This window comes from Chiroxiphia lanceolata, chromosome 1 (assembly GCF_009829145.1).
Source record: "Chiroxiphia lanceolata isolate bChiLan1 chromosome 1, bChiLan1.pri, whole genome shotgun sequence".
Lineage (NCBI taxonomy): Eukaryota > Metazoa > Chordata > Aves > Passeriformes > Pipridae > Chiroxiphia > Chiroxiphia lanceolata.
Genome location: NC_045637.1, coordinates 73,714,062 through 73,732,592, shown reverse-complemented (window position 1 = coordinate 73,732,592; position 18,531 = coordinate 73,714,062). Strand labels below are relative to the sequence as shown.

General features: G+C 37.5%; 1 protein-coding gene across 7 annotated transcripts in view; it reads left to right on the top strand.

The window, feature by feature from the left end:
- Positions 1 to 12,735, top strand: part of SEMA5A (semaphorin 5A) — a 333,475-nt gene extending 320,740 nt beyond the window's left edge. For all 7 annotated transcript variants that reach the window (XM_032697771.1, XM_032697806.1, XM_032697781.1 and 4 more), the window contains 4 exons: positions 679 to 834; positions 4,019 to 4,066; positions 6,179 to 6,390; positions 7,844 to 12,735. In XM_032697771.1, the coding sequence (XP_032553662.1) occupies positions 679 to 834; positions 4,019 to 4,066; positions 6,179 to 6,390; positions 7,844 to 7,963 (536 nt within the window). In that variant the 3' untranslated portion in view covers positions 7,964 to 12,735. The remainder of the gene's footprint in view (positions 1 to 678; positions 835 to 4,018; positions 4,067 to 6,178; positions 6,391 to 7,843) is intronic.
- Positions 12,736 to 18,531: the final 5,796 nt, after the last annotated feature.

Below are 18,531 nucleotides of genomic sequence, written 5' to 3'. Positions count from 1 at the left end.
ACTTCATTTAAGGGAAGTATCTGAGATCACAAAGGCATGAAATAAAAATGTCTTAAAACTACGTAAGGAGAGGAAGAAATATAGAAAAGAAATAGAAGCTGACAATAAACTGAATAGGGAAGAGAAGGTGAGAATACTTGATGAGCTTTATGTATGGTCAAGAAATGGACCTGAAATAGCAGAAGATAAAAGAAAAATATTTTAAAAAATCTTCAAAATACTACTATTTTTTGTAGTTAAATACAAATCCTATTTAAGATCTGGAATACATACGCTTATAGCTCTCATTGCTACTTATCAGGTACATAAACAAAGACAGTGTCCTTGTCCACCCTAATGACCTAGACTGGAATTAATTCCACAGCAATCACTCTTTCAGTCACCACTGCAGAATCCCTCCAACTTCTCACTTCCATGCACAAAGGCTGTGGCAGAAGCCAAAGCCGTAATACATCTGCAGCAAATTTACCATCACATTAAACATTTCAGAGACTTTTGCCAAAGCCGAACTGCATTTGTTTTATCAGAATGAAGGTGCTGCCCTCTGATAGTTGGTGGTAGGTGGGAAATGAGGCCTTCTGTCATAATTCAGAAATACAAGCTATTTTTCTCTAACTTGGTGTACTTGAAGCCTTTAATCACAGTGTCTGCATGTGTGTCCCTCTTTGCCTTTTGCAGACAGCTGGTCCGAGTGGTCCAAGTGGTCTGACTGTGACTCATCTGGCTTCCAGACCCGCACTCGTCAGTGCATCATTTTATTTCCTGTAGGTAGCCAGTGCACGGGCAACACCACAGAGAGCCGAACCTGTGCTTTGGACTCCAACTTTATACCAGGTGAGATCAGCCAGCTCCTTGAAGGATTGGTGAAACTTCTCAAGGTTTCTGGAGTGAGGCATAGCACTGTTTCAGATTGCACTGCAGATTTTCCTTTTGTCAGCCAAAGCATGTTGGTCTACTGTGTAGAGATGATGTTGTTAGATCTGCTGTCTACATGAAAATCTGCCCTATGGCACTCAGTGCTGTAGAGCTGTCCCTGCTGTCATCACCTGGGACTTTGGTTAGTCACTGTTGCAGCATTCTGCAGGTCTTTCCCATCCTACTTGGTAGCAGGGGATGACTGCAGACAGCAAGTAGAAATAGTTTGCTTTTTATTTTAATTTAAGTGTTTTTGAGACTCTAGGGAAACATTCCTCTAGGTTTTGTGGTTTGCCTATACAAAATGGCTGCTGCGGTAGTTAATCTGGAAATCATTTCAGAGTCCCTTAAATTAATAACTGCTTAGAAACTCATTAACTTTGCTCCAGTCCTTATCTCCCCTATGACTGCTAAGTGCCTGATGGATAGTCACATTATGTATTATTCTACAGCATTTGTCAAAACTCATGACTATACTTTTGTTTTTAAATTACAGCAGTCATTTAAATCCACACAACAGTAGGGGTGGTCACAATGCACTGCTGTTAACAGTCATCTTTCTCCCTATGTACATTGAAAAAAGCTAGTGATCTTTTCACAGACAGAGAAATTTACATTTTAATGTATCATTTGCAATGTAGCTGTGTTTACTCAGTGCAGCAACCTTTTTTTTGTGTGACTATTTGGTATAGTACAATATAACAAAGACATCAACAAATTTAAACAGTGTGTTTATAGATAGTGCATAATGCTTTAACTCCCAAATACTATTTTCCTCTAAAGCTGATGTGAAAAATGTCAGTGTAAAAGCAAAAACTCCCGCATTGTATTTTCCCCTTTTTCTAAGGCTTTTGAAACTCTGTTAATACTCACATTCTGTGAATCTCCAGCTTAATCCAATATAAGCTCTACATTTTGTTTTGGAAAGTAGGTGTTTGCAGAATCTGAAATGAACCACCTCTTCTCTTTCTCTTCTCCCTCTCTTGCCACTCCTCCTCTAATTGTCCCCTTGTGCTTGGCACTGGTGAGGCAATATGTTGGATCCTGTGTTCAGTTCTGGTCACCTCTCTACAAGAAAGACATTGAGGTGCTGGAGCGTATTTGGAGAAGGGTAGCAAAGATGGGAAAAGAGTCTGGAGCACAAGTACCATGAGGAGCGATTGAGGGTTGTTTAGCCTGGAGAAAAGGAGGCTCAGAGGAGACCTTTGCACTCTCTACAACTACCTGAAAGGAGGTTGTAGTCAGGTGTGTGGGAGGAAATCTCTCCTCCCGAGTAGCAAGCGATGGGACAAGAAGAAATGGCCTCAAGATGCACCAGGGGAAGTTTAGATTGGATATTAGGAAAAATTTCATCGCAAAAGTGTTGTCAAGCACTGGAACAGACTGCTCAGGAAAGTGATGGAGTCACCATCCCTGTAGGTATTTGAAAATCATGTAGATGTGGCTCTTAGGGGCATGCTTTAGTGGTGGACTTGGCAGTGCTTATTAATGATTGGATTCAATGATCCCAAAGGTCTTTTCCAATCAAAATGGTTCTGTGACTGTAAATTAACAGTCTTAGTGAGACAAAGTATGCTTTCAGCCTTTAACTCTCTGTAAGAGTGCTGTTCTGTCAGGTTTGATGTTTTGTCATTTTGAAAATAGTTAGCATTGGTTTAACTTGTCACAAATGATAAAAAATTGTGATCCCTTTTGCAAGTAGTTGCATTGGGATCATCTTCTGGCAGTGGAGAGCCTACTCTTAATTCCTTATACAGACTCTAGTGCATCTTTGTGTGTATCATTCTTTCCCTTCGCTGGTCTGTTTGTTAGTTCTAGTAGAGACATCCTTGGATGGGAAAACCAGAGCTCCATACAGTGTTCATGGTGTGGACAGCACATAGATTTGTAAAGTACCATAATGCTGATACCCTGTTCTATTCAATATTGCTTTCTTGGCATTACCTAACATTTGGCTTTCCTTTTTAACTCCTTCTGAACACTAAATTGTTATTATCTCCGAACAATTTGTCATAACCCGCAAGTCTCAGTCATGAGTACTAATGGTTAGCTCACAGTCCATCGTTTTATAGGTGAAGCTAGGATTTCTTTCCACTATATGTACCACTTTGCACTAATCTGCATTCTGGTTTATTTATTATTTTATTGCCTAGTTTTATAAGGCCCTTCTACAGCTCTTGACAGCATTCCCTTGTCCATGCTACCATAACTTCGTATCATCAGCAAACTTCAAAATCACATTTGCCTCTACTTTTCTAGCTCTTTGATGGAAAGCCTAGGTCCCTGCAGAAGTGGTAACCTTCCTCCATTGTAAGAACTAGGCAAATAGAACTAGCCTGGTTTTGTATCTCTCTCCTCATTTCATTCTTACTTGGAAAGCCATTTTCAAAGAACTTAAAATTCTGCTTTTTTGAAATCCAGGTAGCCTGTGTCAGTTACCCCACTCATATACGCATGATCCTTGACCCTTTCAGAGGGGTTTGAGAGACTGTTTTGTAAAATAGGACTTCTCTTCCCAGAAGCCAAGGTCTGCAAGTAAAGAGAAGAAAAACTTGATTTTATTGAGATTTTATTCAATATTTTTTCAATATTTTTTCAAAGTCAAAATGGGAAGTATACAGGCTGGAATTACATTTTATTAGTTTACAGCTGAGACCCATGAAATTGGCAGTCATCTTTTCTGATGATGTGTAAATTCCCATTTTTCACATTAGTGCCAGACGTGACTTCTAGAAGTAATGAGCCCATTTGAACACAAGGTAATTAATCTGTAGTTAAATTTGCTATTCAGTAAATCAACTCTTTCTCCACATGCTTAAACTCCACAAAGAATGTTTTCATGTGCACTTCATCTTTTTAATTCCAGAGATGTTTTGAGGCAAGAATTAAAAATAAGTTGCTGCTTTTGCTTGGGAAACTAAGAAACCTGAAGATGTCATGGGACCTTTTTATTAATTCTACCCCACAGTCAAAGTATTTTTTACTTTGGATTTGTAGTGAATGTAATAGAATGAATTTTTAAATCCTTACTGTGTTAATCAAACTAGTAGTTCTGTGTAATATTTTTTTCTTCTTGGCCTAAGTGGTTTATTTATTTTTCTAGAAATATCTGTGGCACGATCCAGCAGTATAGAAGAGAAACGATGTGGCGGTAAGCTTTTCAGCTCAAGATGTGTATTAAATGCTGAATTATTGATTCTGTGTTTTTGCTTTTGTTTCACGTTTTCCACTCCCTTAGTATTATTCTACCTTCTAAATACTGCATTCTCATTATTTACACTTGCACCGAAAAAGTAGCTACTTATACAGAAAACTGTAGTTACTACAGGATTTCTCATTAAATATCTATCTGTCATTGGTGACCTTTGAGACAAGAACATGCATTACTGGATGTTTTGTTTTCTTGTTTTTCAGTATGGCAGTCACCATTGTCTCAAAAAAAATACGTATAATAAGCTAATTATCAGTAGGTCAAAATCTGTAATGTTGCTCCACATTTTTCAGGACAATAACTTCACAAACCTCTTTGGGACTCCAAATAAACAGCAGAAAACCAGGCTGGTAGCCCGTTTATAAGCTCAGACTCTGTCTGGGACTCATTTTTAGCTTCACTGACAAAGAAAAAACTAAAAAGTAAATAAGAAGTTCCATTCCAGAGAGTCATGATGCTAAAAAAACAAATCTTGAAAGGAAGAACTTTAAAAACCACCAAACAAAAAGAAGAAGAATAAAAAGGAAAATGACCTTTCTTTTTTTTTGTGCTGAGCTATCACACTTAGTCTGTGTCGTCATGGTAATAGCTCTGACCGGGTTTACTATTCTTCCATGCAGATAAGCTGCATTTTTAACCTAATAAAATACAATGAAAAAAACACAGAGATTATGCAAGGATACCTTTCCGTATCGTAACTTGTTATGGGAGCCAGGATAATGTAATTTGATTTTTTTATTAATTAGCAGTAGTTCTCTGAAAACATTTTATCAAGTTTTGCAACACTGGGAAACTGTCATAAAAGTGTAGAAGGATATTTCAGTGGTAATTTATATATTGAAGCAGTCGTCTAGTTACCTAAATATAGTTTGTGTTTCGAAGTACCCAGTAGGCATGTAAAGGTTCTACCTTAGGCATTTACAAAAAATGGGACTCATGTCCTGGCCCGTTTTTCTGTATTACAGTGAAAAAAGTCTAACAGATGTTTTTAAAACTAGCACCAGCATTTCAGTTTAAAATCTTTCATTTGTGCATTTAAGCAGCCACAAACAAATCTTCAGTAATCTTAAAATGAAATTTCTGACACGAGCCTCTCACTGATACTTCTTTCCTAATCAAAAAACACAGTTCCAGTTTGAAATAACAATGGAAAGCAGTATAATTTGTTTATTTTGAGCTAATCCTACTCGTGCAACATCTGACCTGGTATCTATTCAGTAACATCGGGGAATGACTGTGCTTTAGATTCCCTTGTACGATTTCATGCAACAATGAGCTTCCTCTCCATTTTAATCCTTACATAGGTGGAGAGTGTTTCCCATTGTTTCATCCTCTAGTATCTTTGAATGGCAGAGCAGATAGGAGGGTGCTGGGCTCTGAGTTGTTGACTCTACACTCTCTGGCTGCTATGCTTAAAAGCATGTTGAGCTTCAAGGAATCTGTCTCCCCCTACTACCAATTTTCCCCTAAAATGCTACCATTTCTTTCTCATTCTCCCCCTTACATGAAGAAAGGGGATATGGAAAACATTTTAGGGAAAAAAGGAATGTGATTCAAAGATATCAGGATTTTGTTATGGCCACAAGTCACCATGTATAAGAGAAAGAACTAGAAAGGCAGTAGAGGTGGTGATATTGTAGTTCACTGAAAAAAACCCCCAAAACCTATGTATTTACATTATACACATAATTTATATAAAACAAGGCTTTGTTATATAGTCTGAAAAAAAAATTTTGATGAACTATTCAAACCTACAAAATGCAATTCATTTATCTTTCACTTGGGTTCTGAACCTATTTAAGCATTTTTCAGAGATCTCAATCTTAATACTTATGGAGATGTATGGGTATCTAAGATTCTTATAATGCTCCCTTCAGGGAAGTAAAATGAATTTACTACTGTAGGGATAAACCATTGCAATTGTTTCAGAGAAACACATGAAAATTTCCTTATCCTTATTTGAATCAAACACTTGTGTACTTTTCCCCCAAGTTTAAGCTTTTATTTCTACTTCCTTAAAATTAAGAATGCCTTCTTCTCTCTGGTCTGCAGAGTTCAACATGTTTCACATGATCGCAGTGGGATTAAGTAGCTCAATACTTGGTTGCCTTCTTACCCTGCTTGTTTACACTTATTGCCAACGGTATCAACAACAGTCCCATGATGCAACTGTCATCCATCCGGTGTCACCAGCTCCTCTAAATACCAGCATTACCAACCATATCAACAAACTGGACAAATATGATTCTGTAGAAGCCATCAAGGTGAGAAGTGGGTTGGGAGCTACTATATGCTCCTAGACAACATTTCTGCCGTATCAAAAGAATTCTACTTGCTAGTTTTCTGCAGTGACATTTGGGCTCAAATTATGCTGATTGTTAATGACAAAAATAGATTTCATTTGAAGTATTTTAATTGCAGATCCTTTTATATGTCAATCCCTGTTATGCAGGAAGTTCAATTTTGCATGTGTATATAATTTATACAGCAACCTTTCCTGGAAAAAAGCAGACCACTCAAGGTTTTTTTTGTGGGATTTTTTCCTAATTGTGTTCCCTAGTGGCTTGTTCAAGAAGTAAATAGGGCCATTAATGATCACCATGGCATATATTGAAGATAATCCTTTGGCTCTGATGATCTACTCTCAAGGGCACTCTCCATCTTCCTGCACTATGTCTCCATACAGGAGATGTATCTGGTGAATATATTCTAGGTCAGACTCTCAACTAGTGTTTATACCCAAAATATTCTGTGAAACAGCAGTACAGATTTACTGAGAATCTATAATAATATCCATATCATTTATCGTTATTCCCAAACAGCAACTTCCTTGTTGTGACCTTTTAAAATAGCTCTGCTTTTCAGATCCACCGAATTAAGGAAGGATGTGCATTCTGAAAATATCTAGTTCAGTATCTTCAGACTACACAGTTTATTCACGCAGCTGCAAAGCTTTTTACAAATGAGGATTTTTCTTGAATCCTACCTGGATAATCCAGTTTCTAATTTCTGCATTTTTCTTTCTAATTAAAGACATTTTAAACAAAGTCATTAAAAACAGCAAGAAAACTCTGGAGTTTCTAGTCAGCAGTGGAATATGAACCTAATTTAAAGCTTTTTCAAATGCCGCTAATCATCTCTCTTTCCCAAATCTTCGTTCGCGAAGCCCAGCCATGATGAATCATCTCTCTAGATAACTACAGAAACAAACAAACAAAAAAAAAACCCCACAACCCTTTGAAAATTCATAATTTAAAAATCTGTATTACTTTTTTAAAAAACAGAGTTTATGGTCATAAAACCTTCAGTCATTTCTGCAACATACAACACTTGAGAATGAGAGAATTATTGCAGTAAAGAGAAAATAATTCTTTTTCAGTATGAAGATAATAAGTGAGTCATTCTAATAGGAAGAACAACATATGTATGATTAAAAAAATTCATAGAATCATAAAATTAATTTTGTAATGTTAGGGGAAAAGTGCCTGGCTTTATTAATTGAATAGAATTATTTTCTGTATGAATTTTATTACGTAAGAAGGTACTTTTTGCAAATGCAAGTTTTTATGAATGTACAGGTATTTCTCAATGCATTTTTGACTGACTTACTATACACACATATTAGCCACAAGAATTGCCTTGGTGAAAAAGCGCTTAGTGATCACCTTTCCTCTATCCTTTTCATTTTCTTTTTTCATTTTTTTTTTCTCTTCCCAGGCATTTAACAAAAACAACCTGATTCTGGAGGAGAGAAACAAATACTTCAATCCACATCTTACTGCAAAGACTTATTCTAATACCTATTTTACAGATTTCAATAATTATGACGAGTACTAATGGGCTTGTGTATTTTCTGGCCTCCTGTAACTCCCCAGTCCCCAAGGCCTGTGCTACTTGACTGCTCATGTGATTGAGGCTTCAGAGATGAAGTTCAGAGACATTTCAAGCACGATCCAAGCCATCGATGTCCCATTGCTGCCAAAAGCCCAAACCACCTGTTTGTGACATGATGTTTTCTTTGCAGAGTGCAAGATTGACCATCAGTGTTGGGGGCAGCTGTAGCCCCTTAGTGTCACTGGACTCCTCATGAGGATTGTATTGATTCACTCAGTTTCATAAATTTCCAGTCAGATTTCTATAACAAGTGACTGAGTAATTCCTGAGTTTTAAACAGATATAATAATGTTACCCTTTAAACACCTACCAGGAGTACAAATCTTATTTTCTTTTTAGGCATTGTCTTTTATTTCCTTGAGATTTAAAAAGGGAGCTTTGCTGTTAGCCCTCTGTGCAGTCTCCTGAAGCTCACATCAGTGGAAAGAGCTCACAGGTTGCTGGGAATGAGGACAAGAAGAAACGTGATGGTTTAGTGATCCTCTGCAGCAGCTCTGGGCTCTGTAAGCTGATCTTGGGCTGTAAATCACTCTGGCTGCAGTTCAGCTGTTCAGACTGCGGAGACTAAGGCTGTACCAAGGGATACAATCTTGTAATTAACCCAGACACCTCCAGGGTCAGTGGTTTCCAGTTGTGAGCCGAGCCCTGTCACATAAAGCCTTCACCTTGTTCAGTTTAATTTTTGGAAGGATGTGGAAGGGCATGTCCCAAAGGGAGACTGATGGAGGAGGGCAGATGGGAGAGGCACACTGGAAGGTTTTTCTGTGTGTTGTTAGTAAAGCAGCCTTGCAGCAGCGTGCGGGTTTGCACAAGTTGTGGCATTCCACAGGCTTCCTCTCCTTGGTGCGTGCATATGGGAACGCACTTGTCTCTGCTGTAGCACTCACCATCAGGCTGGTCACAGAATGATATGGCTGCACCACGTTTTGTGTGCTGTCTCTGACTCCTGGGAGTATGTAGGTATAATCATAGATCTGCTTTTTTCTTTCCAGCTTTTACTTTATATGCACATGTCTGACAAACAAGGCTGGCTCAGAAAGCGTAGATATATTTGCAAAGCATTGTCTCATCTTGTTGCCATGTCTGACCCACATCAGTTAACCCCTAGAGGAACATTCTTATGGTGTTTTAAGTGATGATCTTGTTGTAAATATTTAAAATACTGTTTAAGTTATCAGTTTTAATTCCTTTTGTAGTAGCAGATAAGGAAACACAAAGAAGTTTTATACCATTTTTCTTTGTTCCATCTGTCTTCACCCACATTCATGACATTATTTTTGTATCTGAAATTCCAGATGTATAACTAAAAAGAAAAGGGCAGGGATTTGGGTCAGATTTTTCAGACTATGTAGTAATAAGGCAGCATTTGCTATTCTCAGAAGCTTGTGAGAAGAAATTACAAGTGAATATTAAGGATTAAAGAACTGGACTTTCATTTCCTTGCTAAAATCAAAGATCATCATACTAGAATACTAGGGAGGTATGCAAGGAGTAGAGTGGAAATGTTTCCATTCTGTGTTTAAAGCCCTTGCTAATTAGGTTATGTTATGATAGGCAAATAGAGAAAAACATGTACAGATTATAATGATTCACAACTATGTACAAAACCAGCAAAAAGTACCAAGAAACATTGATCATGTGAGACTGCATTTGAGCACCACTTTGGTGGTCCAGCCATCTACATAGCAAGGGTAAACACCGTATCTACTGATGGCAGTGAGCTACATTTTTGAATGGGGATATATCTGAATGTAACAGTCTCTATTCTACAAAAAAATTCAAAGCAAGTGGTCTTTAAAAAGCTGTGCAGTAAAATGAACGCACATTTACCATCTATGAAAATAATAAGATCAGCCACCTATTTTTTACAGCTGAATAGTTCTCCCTGTTACTAACTCAGTCAAATAAAAGCACCTCACCTTCACACCAGTTCATCTCCAAAAAGTATAATAATGCTGGTTCTGTATACTTTGTGATGTTTTACTGTACATTAGATTTGGTTTCCCAGGAAGAAATTAGCTGATTGCCCTGGGTAAGAGAAAATTTTCTCTGCAAGAGATAGAGGGGGAAAAGGCTCTCCAAATCATAACCAGTCTGGTATTTGAATTGCTATATTCATGCCAAAAGATAAAATTTTATATTTAAACAAGATAAAATAAAATCTATATTTCTGCTACTGCCAAGAAAAAACAGGACATATACATACACTCATATGTGAAACACTGTTCCTTTCTGCCCCTGTGTTAAGAGCACATTAGTCCAGCTTATGGATTTTATATTTAGATTTCTAGTTATGAGACCAATATCTTAAAAATTTTTGAAATATGTACCTTTATTTTAAACTTTTTTAATTAAAATTACTGAAATTAGCTTTTTTTTTCCTATCTCTTCAGTAGTTTGAGGCATGCCTATCTTTACAGTGATCTATTTTCCATTCTTTTCCTGGATACATATGTTAGATACATGTTATATATGTGGTAATAATACCCTAGGTTAAGTCTGCGTGATCATAAGTAGAAGTGCATTTAGCAGATGCTCAGTCTGCTCACACTTCCATCTCTCAAAGGAGTATTTCAGGTGTTACATGTCTTTGAGCAATTCCCATGTTATTGAAGTACCATGCCATCTTGTCCAGAAAGTGATTCTTTTAAACTATTTTTCTGTCATTTAGCTTCCTAAATTTCATTGTTCTATATCCCAGGCAGAAATGTATTCAAAACTCTATCTGAAGCAGCAGGGGAGACACGGAAATACCAGAGCACTTCAATGAGAAAAACTTGACAACAAGATCTCCTTGCCAAACTAGATTGTGAAACAACAGGTTTTCAAGCTGTTAGATATTTGTGTCTTAGGTAATTTTAGAGGACCCCAGATTCACTGCCTGTATCAGTATTTTCACCTTCTGAGTTCTATGAAGCTGCCCAGGTAGTTTAGTACAGCTTTTCCTTACTTTATTTAATTTTTTTTTTTCTAAAATAGGCTACACACATTTTGGTGAAGAGCAGATATCACAGAATCATTTAGGTTGGAAGACATCTAAGATTAAGTCCAACCATTAACCTAGCACTGCCAAGTCCCCTACTAAACAATGTCCATTTCTCCATGAAAGCTCTTATTTTTTTTTAATTTTTTTTTTGTCAAAAATGTAACAAGTGGGCATTTTCCTGCAAATCTTGTTTAAGCCAATGAAGCTCTCAAATTTGTGCAAGGGTAAAATTAGGTTAAGGAATTGTTCTGTTTTGGAAAGGAAAAATCAACTCCCTTGCTCATCAAATGCCATGCTTAAATACCCTTTATCCTTGTGCTCTATTCTGGATAAATAATTATATTACCTCTGAAAAATGCCAATAGATAATATTACTAAACCACTTTTGCACTGATTGCATAAATTTAAAAATGCTTCTCTATTTTGAATGCAAACATTTTTGCAGATACATCAAAATTGTCTAAGTAAAGCTGCTTCCACGTAGCCCTGCTACATGGAGGAAGCAGGATTGCCAGTCACATCCTGCACGGTATAGACTTTTATTGGCTAACTCAAAGTATACATTTTGTGCTTATTTTTATGTCTGATACATAGCGTATGTTCCTCAGTTGCTTAGAAAATGTACTCATGTCCTTGCAGATGTGTCTTGGACTTTGATTTGAGTCTGATGATCTTTATGGTCTTTTAAAGTTACTTTACACGGAAGCTTTTCCAGCCATTTGCAGTCACCTGCTGTTGAAGCAGTGTGGTTTGGCTAAAATTAATCAAGAGATTTTTGACTAGTATTAGGATTTTCATAAGAGGGTGGAAGAAAGAATGGGGCTTAAATGGCTTTGATTTCCAGGCTATTAAGCAGTACTGATTAAAGTCTCATATGGGTGTAGGACACTGTGCATTTAGTTAGCTCAACCAGAGCTCCACAGCAACCTCTGGGAAAATGGCATGCCAATGTACAAATCAAGAGCTACTGAAGCACTTAGTGAAGAAAGTTCTCAGAGCATCAGACCATATGGCTGTTCAAACCAGAAAACAAAGTCAGTGGTCTCAGATGCAAGTAAGATGTTAATAGGATTAAATGCTTCAATATTTTTTCCTCATAATTATAGAATGAATATATTCACTTCTTTAAATGTGGGACCAGTTTTATTAAAATCAGCGCAACATGAGCACATTCCTAATGTTAATTGTATGCATAATGGCTTTGCTGTATGAGATCAATTCTGTAAACAGTTTGGTCTAAGCTTATATTGCTCTGCTTAAGGCATCTGGCCAATTTCTGATTGTAGCTGCCACCAGCACCCTCTTTGTCTCTCATGGGAAAGCATCCTTCGATGGGCAGAGTTACATCCCAGTGTGTCTCTCCACCAACACTGCATTCAGCCTGGAGAGATATACTTCTAATTTTCAGTGTTGTTTGGATGCCTAAATTTGGCAAAAGCTAGGCTCTTGAGTATAATTTTACTCATCACATAAGTAACCACACCGAGATCAGTGGTATGGATGTAACAAGTTACTTATTTTAATGTGTTTACAGAATTGAGCCCAAAATGTATTGCTTCTGCACAAATCCATGCACAGTACAAGATGACTTCAATAGTAAGAAAACAGATTCATTTAAAATTGTTCACAAGCGAATCTGCATCTTGATATCAGGGAATAATATGTGTTCATTGTGTGGGGTATTTGAATTCATTCCTTTCTTTGCTAAATAAATGAATGATAAAACAAGGTACTGCTTGACTTCATTTAAAAACCATTCTTCCAAATAAAGAAGGGTTCTAGGATCTGTGGACATTTTCCCTTTCTTTTGGTCTCGTCTTCTCCACAAAAATGAATCTGTGTGTGGCTGAAATGGCCTTTAGCTAGACTGTTCTATGTCACTAAATGAATGCTTTGCATTGTGTTGCCATGCAACAACATTTTCTAACTGGGATGGTACAAAGAGGGAAATGTGCAAACCTGGGAGGTTTGGCAAAGATTTCAATCCCAGCAGTAGCAAGGATAGGCAGAAGTGAAAACAAAAACACAGAAGAATGTGACTGAAGACTCAGCAAACTTGCCAGTAAACTCACAGGAACTTAGAAGCTTTTTGGGAACTGCTAAGGGTGAGGCTGTTGGGAGTGTAACCTCCTGAATAATCAAGCCAACTAGTTGCTCAAGAAAAAGCAGTCTGATTGCAACAGGTATTTGTGCAAATCTGTGATTGTTGCTCAGAATTGGGGAAAAATTGACTGGTGACACTGTCGACATCAGGTTAACCGGAAAGGGTGGAAATGCTCTCACAAGCAGTGAGCACTGCAGTACAGGGGGCATTTTGGCAATACCTGTGTTGGCAGGAAGGATAAGGCAAGAGGAGTAGATCCGTAGAGCCAAACAGTTGCTGAACTGCTGGATTTTGGACTAGGTCCAGTCTAGTCCCACAGGCTGAACACAGATGAACAGTTAGAGTGTGTACCCCTGTAGTTTACCTCATTCACTGAAGAAAAAAAAAAAACACCACACCAGATGACATGCTCTGAGACCACCCCATGGTGCAAGTTAAAGCTGAGAGGTGTACTGGAAACTGATAAACCTTTTGTTTCCAGTTGCCTTTTTGGATCCAGATTGGACACTGTTTCACATTCTTGCCTTCCCCTTGCCTTTTCTGCTTGTGAGAAACCGATCACAGCTCTACCTTGCTGAGTATATATCAATTTGACAGAGCGATTTTATGCCAGTAGTGAGATCTGCTAAAAATTTGTACTGTAAAAGTGACATCAAGGGCTGTGTGAAAACTGTTATAGTGATACTGAGTCTGTTTTATTGTAATTGGTCTTAAACTGAAAGTACTGTAGTAATTCCTCAACTGAAATGAACATCTGAGCAGAGATGGTAATTTTCAGAAAAAAATTCAATCAGTGTAACTTTCAGCATGCTCATAATTCAGTCCTAGAGGCTGAAAATGCAGAAAGAAGATGTTATTTGCACTTGTTTTTTGTTATTTTTTCTCCAAAGGATTTATCCACAAACCTCGCCCAACAATAGCTTTGGATTTTAAAATCTCATGAAAGGTAATTAACAATAAGCAAAGTATATGTTCCAGGATTCAGCAGCCGTATTTGCTAATCACTAAGCCAATGGTTTTGAATGAATTCTCACTTTTGTTAGCTACAGCAGTAGACATTGACGAAAAGCAAAAGAAATAAAATTTCAAATAAATGGGATATATAAGGTCCCAACTTTTAAATAAAGTTTTGATGGCAGACAGGACAGCTGCAGAAGAAATGCTTTTATGTCTGTGTGCTGAAAAGTGCTTTCGCTTGTCATGGCCCTCTGAAATGTCCTATACAATGGAAAAATTGTTTATAATAGTGATGTAGCCAAGATAAAATATTTGAAATAGAGCTAAGAGATTTTAGCAGTTGTAAACACTTTGGTTTTGTATCAGGAGAAGGCAACTGCTTATTGCAATAATGGGAGTAAATGATCCCTGTACAGATCTGTATAAGGAATAATTTTTCTTGCCATTACCTCCTTCAAAAACATCTTTCTTGGCAAAACTTCTCATGGGAGCTGCAAAAGATACTCCCATTTAAGGAGAAATGTTGTTGTGGTGGCTCAAGCATAGAAGCACAGGTGCAGGGATCTAAGCCAGCTACTACTGCAATCTTGTTCCACTGACGTTGATCTCACTTTGGTTTTACACCTATTCAGACTGCTTATCAAATTTGTGTCTTAGTGTCTGTCCATTGACTCATTTAGTAATCCAGAGGTAATTTTACATAGTGCTTTACTGATCACCTGGGACACAGAGAAGGAGCTCAATTGATGGGTGGTGACTGTTTTTGTATCATATGTCCCACCATATATTAGCCTCCCCAGTGATGTTATTGGATATTTTAAATCATTTTATTTAATGAATTATCTTTCGTCAAATTGAGTTCTAGGTTGGGGAGGGTGGGGAGCATACCGCTTTTCTGGTCTTCATTACTCAGATTGATATTATTTAACTGCCTTGATTAGTATTCAAAATTTTTTCTTGATTCAGTTTCTTTTCCATGATTTGGTAGTAAGGATTTTTCTTCCCTTCTCAAGTATTTAATGTCAGCATGACCTGAACATCCTTTTGTGCTCATTTAACACTTTTCCCCAAATAAGAATACATCCTTAACATGTATACTCAAATCTCAGTTACACATCTGTGATCTTCTAAGCTATATTTTTTGTTTACTTGTTTTCTGCACAAATGGAAACAGTACTAACCTGCAAGGAAACACCAAGTTCTGCAGTGATAAATTTGGACTCTGTACAGAAGAAAAGAAAAATAAATTTCTTTACCTTTTTATATTCCCTCTGAAGCTTCCTTCCTGATGTTATTCAGGTGCCATAGTGTATGAGTATATTTCTCTCCAAGAGTGCTCATCAAGTCAATGCTTACAGTTAAAGATGTATTTATGGGATTTCCTGATCCCATGAAGTGTTAAATGTGTTTGACGTTAAAAGAGACAAAACTTGCCACAAACCCGTACCACAGAGATGGGTAGAAGTATTTTCAAATCTCATGATTTGGACCCCAATACGGATTAGAGTAATTCACTCCCTTGATTTCCTAGACCTGTTCATAACTTCCCAAGAACACTCCTTTTATATTTGGGTGGGTTTTTTTAATCTTTGTCAATTACTTATCCATGACCATAATAAGCCCACCTTTGCCTATGATTTCCCATGAAAACTGAGCTAGGATTTCTCCTGAGGTACAGATTAGAGTCAAAGATGCTTTCTAGTAATAGAGATGTTTCTGTTAACATACTCTGTGCTGTAGAAAGGCACAGGTTGAAGGGGGCATTCTCTTCTTCCCATCATTGGCATTTATGTAGAAAATGAAAATAGAGGAAGGTTAGCTAGCCCGGTTTACTGGGAGTGCTTTTGGGATATAAATGACTCACATAGATTATAGTAATTAACATACCATAATAACAACCATCATGCTGGGAAAGACCAGAAGTGTCTTTAAGCCTCTTTCCTGCCAGTAGCTGAGAGCATCTGTATTTGTGCTTCAAGTGTTCCTTATTTTGATATAATCCTTTTAAAGGGTAGCCTTTCCTTGCAATGGAATCAAATAATTCTTCATCTCTTATTTTTATTTTTTCTCATGGGAATTAGAACTGTTCAAGTCATAATGGGATTACTTCCTGCATAGCAATCCTCCTCTCCACAGTAACGGAAAAAACCCTCTATATGTTACCCTGTGCTACAGCGCTAAGTTTGTGCTGTCTTGCAACCCCTCTTTCAGTACAAGTTTTCCAGACACTTGCATGGTTGTCTCCATCTTCTCTGTTTTCAGTCAGAAGCTGATTTTTGGTTACAAATTTAAATCTGATACCTATGTACTCTCTGATCATTTCTGACTGGATGTCTTCAGACTTCACCTGACAAGACCTCTCTGTACCTCTACAAAAATTTCATTCCAGAAGGCTCGGGTGGGTACTTAGGGGCAGAAAACATTATTTTGACATTGAATGTTGTTAATTTTGTTGTCATTGTTGTTGTTGTTGTTGATTAAGGTAAACCCTTTTCAGAGAAAAAACACAGTAGGTAAAGTGAGCACAACCATACATGTTACCAACTATTTATGCCAGGGTACTCTGTGATTTAGATCCCAAGATCTTACACAGTCTCTATGTTTAAAATTCATAGGAGAGCTTGACAAAATGAGAAAACAACAAAAACCTTAAATCTCCAATAAACACAAAGAAATCTCAAGAGAGGAAAGTTCATCCACCATAACTCTTCAGCACATGCACTTGTTCTAGAGTTCAATATCTATTAAAAATGCAGTCCATTTTTAAATGCTCACAAACCTGAAACCTGAGGTAAATAAGGGAACAAGCAAAAAGTGCCCTAATATTCAGAGAAGCTGCACTCATGTCATGTTGCAAGAGCTGTGTGATGACATCAGCCAGTTATCAACCTGGAAAATTTACAGATAATAATATTTAAACATAGGAGCTGTTTTAGCCAACACCAGGAGCTTTCCTCAAAGCTTTCCTGGAAAAGCAGAAAGGCTTCTGCTGCTGAGCAGGTTAGGATTTTGATTTGTTTCATCTGCATATTTTCTGACACCAGTAGCAGGTGAGATTCATGACTGTTGTTTTTTTTACGTAACTCTTGTGTGTGTGATGCCTGTGGATGAAAAGTCCCTGCTCAAAAGACAAACTACTTTACAATTGCCTAGTGTTTTTTTACCTGCTGTTTGTAGTCTGCTTGTGAAAAAATACGTATACTCTCTTCTATTTGGACTGACATGGTCTCTCTCCTGTGCACATGTGCACACAAGCATATACATGTCCAGCATGACAAAGGGAAACTGGGGCAAAGATTGCTGAAGTCACTGTCAGATCATAGATTTAGCTTTTTGTGTCTGTAATGATATTTTTTTTCTTCCTGTTCCCTGTGATCATGTTTCTTACTGATGCTTGAGAGCACACACACTGACTGAAATCTGGTACACAAACACAAAACAGAAAGTCAGATTTCTGTGTGGGAGTTCTTAGTGTGAGTTGCTTCAATATTTGAGCAGTAGTTGCTGACAGCTTTTGGTTTAAATAATACATTATTATCTCTGAAGAAAAGCGTCTGGAGGGTTACTCAGCCGGTCGATACAAATTGAGTACAACATCCTCTTGGTTTTCTCATTAAAGAAAACAATACCAGCGTTGCAGAAGCCACTTAGTGATCATTAACAGGGGTACCATTGCATTGCTAGCAATCTTGTCTGCCATTTCTGCTCCAAAACTGCACTCTATGAAGTTTCAATGAGAATCAAAATAGATACTAACAAAACTAAAGAACCATGCACACTACCTTGCCTCCTAAAGCATGCCCCTTCACAGGCAGGTTCTTTTCCTAAGAACCACAAGTGTCTGCTAGGCATAGAATCAAAGTTGGACTAGTGTTTCATGAGGAAAAAAAAACATGCTGACCAGCAGTAACAAGACACCCCTACTGTGGCTCTAGACCAGAAGTCTTACAAGTTTATGTCTAATGAAATGGGCCTGATGTAGTGAACTCAGAGCTATCATTAAAAAGTGGGCAATTGCCAGCAGTGTGGCACCATGATTTTCCTCTAATAGCAGACTCAGTGTGTATCAGAAATGACAACTGCACTTGGAGATGCTGTTTATTAGAGCTCTGTGTCCAGATGGTAGGCTTCAGTCTGCTTTGTCTGCATGATAATAAACACCTGGTTTCCTCTCTGCACCAAATAAAATTTCTACAAGAACATTAGCCGCTTTAAACAGTTAGTAATTTAAATTAACTTCAGAAATAGCCCTGTAACCAACCAGTAATGACCTTTTCCTCACCAAAAACCTAGAGCACTAAAAAATAAAGAGAAATACTATTTCACAGTCTGGCTTCTATCCTAAACTTTCCACTAAAAGTATTAAAGTTAAAATATTCTTTTTCAGTATTTTTGTCATGCTGTCTGCTTCAGCGAAATCAACAAACAAAACAGGCTATTGCAAAAAATGTTTATCTTTGTGAA